Source organism: Polistes canadensis, unplaced genomic scaffold (genome assembly GCF_001313835.1).
Source record: "Polistes canadensis isolate GaletaPanama2010 unplaced genomic scaffold, ASM131383v1 scaffold_494, whole genome shotgun sequence".
Taxonomy (NCBI): Eukaryota; Metazoa; Arthropoda; class Insecta; order Hymenoptera; family Vespidae; genus Polistes; species Polistes canadensis.
In genome coordinates this window covers 3,978-6,014 of record NW_014570041.1, presented here as the reverse complement: position 1 = coordinate 6,014, position 2,037 = coordinate 3,978, and the positions used below count along the sequence as shown (strand labels likewise).

The 2,037-nt window shown below is 27.9% G+C and overlaps 1 protein-coding gene across 2 annotated transcripts in view; it reads left to right on the top strand.

Moving 5' to 3' along the window:
* LOC106792608 overlaps positions 1-1,187 on the top strand; it is a 6,893-nt gene extending 5,706 nt beyond the window's left edge. For both annotated transcript variants that reach the window (XM_014759080.1, XM_014759079.1), the window contains one exon: positions 719-1,187. In XM_014759080.1, coding sequence (XP_014614566.1) covers positions 719-863 — 145 coding nt within the window. In that variant the 3' untranslated portion in view covers positions 864-1,187. The remainder of the gene's footprint in view (positions 1-718) is intronic.
* Positions 1,188-2,037: the final 850 nt, after the last annotated feature.

The window sequence follows — 2,037 nt, the reverse complement described above, 5'->3', positions numbered from 1 at the left end:
TTTTTTTTTCATAAAATCGAATTTTAAGAAACCAAAATGTGGTGCAAATTGTAGCGAAATTCGAATGTTCTTGCTAAAAACGTTGCCAAAAATCCAAATTTCAATTTTGTTCTTTTTCCTTCGTCCAGTTTCTAGTTTGAAGTATTCACTAAAAGACCCTATTTTTTCAACAGAAAAACCCCCACCGTTTATAAGTTCTGCTGTCAACGCGAAAACACTTTTTTTTCGGTGGGGTCAGCGGAAATGACGTCGCAATGGCTGAGTTTTAAAATATTTTTCAAGCAAAAATTCAGAAAATCTTCTTTAAATATGTATCTTAAATACTATAAAAAGTTTGAATAAGAATTCCATTTTTTATATAGAAAAAAAAAATTGTTGAAAATATGCTACTTTTTCCCCGGTGTAAACCCATGTAACCCCTTAATACGAATTTGATTTCAACATATCTTTCTTATTTCATTTCTACGAGTTAGAAATTAGATAAACATAAATTTACCAATCCCATCATTTTATACAATACAAATATATATTTAACATTTATTCGATTAATTTTATTTTTACATAATAATCATTGAAAAAGTATAACAGTTTGTGTTTAACGATAATTATCGAAAGATCCAATTGACAAAAATTCAATAGAAAAATGATTGATTATTTATTAATTAGAAATTTGATGAAGATTCATTTGGTAACCTTTTGTGTTGTCCTTTTTTTATAGAATGCAAAATATACACGAGCCAATAAATGTAACACCTGGTTTATTTATTAATCAAGAGGACGAATCATCCTATCAAAGTGTCATTTCTTTCGATGATTATACAAACGAGAATAATATTAATGAATCCAATATGGCGAATGGGTAAGCCGATGAACTTAAAAAATAGATGAAGGAATTCGATATCTCGTTCCGATATTCAAATCGATACCGAATGTCAACCATTGTCTTCTATTGCAATATTAACCAACTTAAAAAAATCAAAAGAGAGAGAAAGAGACAAAGAAAGAAATATTTACTATATAAAAGAAAGATAGATAGATAGATAGATTGGATAGATGAAATAAATGATTGCAGAAATTTGCAGTGCGGTACTGCGGCTGGTTAAGTTCGTTCGCGTGTTAACCGCGGTCTAAAAAATCCCTAACGGTATCACCCTATGTTAGGTTTACCAAACTCTGACGACATTTTATTCGATACAATCATTTTATTTTTATTCAATCATATTTTGTTGAAATTAGTAAATTATTCATTTGGTATCTTTGTTTTTTTTTTACAAAATCATCATTTGTTTTCAGTGCTTAAATTCATAGAAAATTCTCATTAAACATTTTTGGATTATTTGAATTTAATTGCTAATGTATTAAGTAGTCCAATTAAGATAATATTTTTATAGTTTCTTGGTAAGATTATCTTTTAAATATCGGTTAACTCGTTGGTGGTATGTTTTGATAATTATTTTATAAGAAGTGGTATGCAGAATTGCATAAAAATCGATTACACGTTTTCTGCATTTCTTTTTTTATTATTTCCTCCCCGATCATTTGAATTAATGCGAATGTTTGTAAAATTATTCAATTAATTTGATCTCTTTTCTGAATCTTCATATTAAAATTATCTTTCAAAGAAAAAGAAAGAGAGAGAGAGAGAGAGAGAGAGAAAGATTGAATAGAAAAATAATTTGCTGATAAGTTGTCGTGGTTACGTCCAGATGTTCGTTTCAATCGTCACAAGTATATACGACAAATGCTTGTATATATATAATGAGTGTGTAAATGTACGTGTATGTATATGTGTGTAAGAGAGACTTTCACGAGCATACATCCTGCTCACTGGATCGTAAGTACGTAGATCCTATTTGATTACAACTCGTGCTATATCGAGTCGTGGTTACGTCTCTGATCGTGACTCATTCTGCTTTGTACATTTACATATATGTATATATATGTGTATGCATATATATAATATATATATTGTATATATATCTATTATATTATTTATATATATATTACATTATATAATTATATATATTAAATAATAAA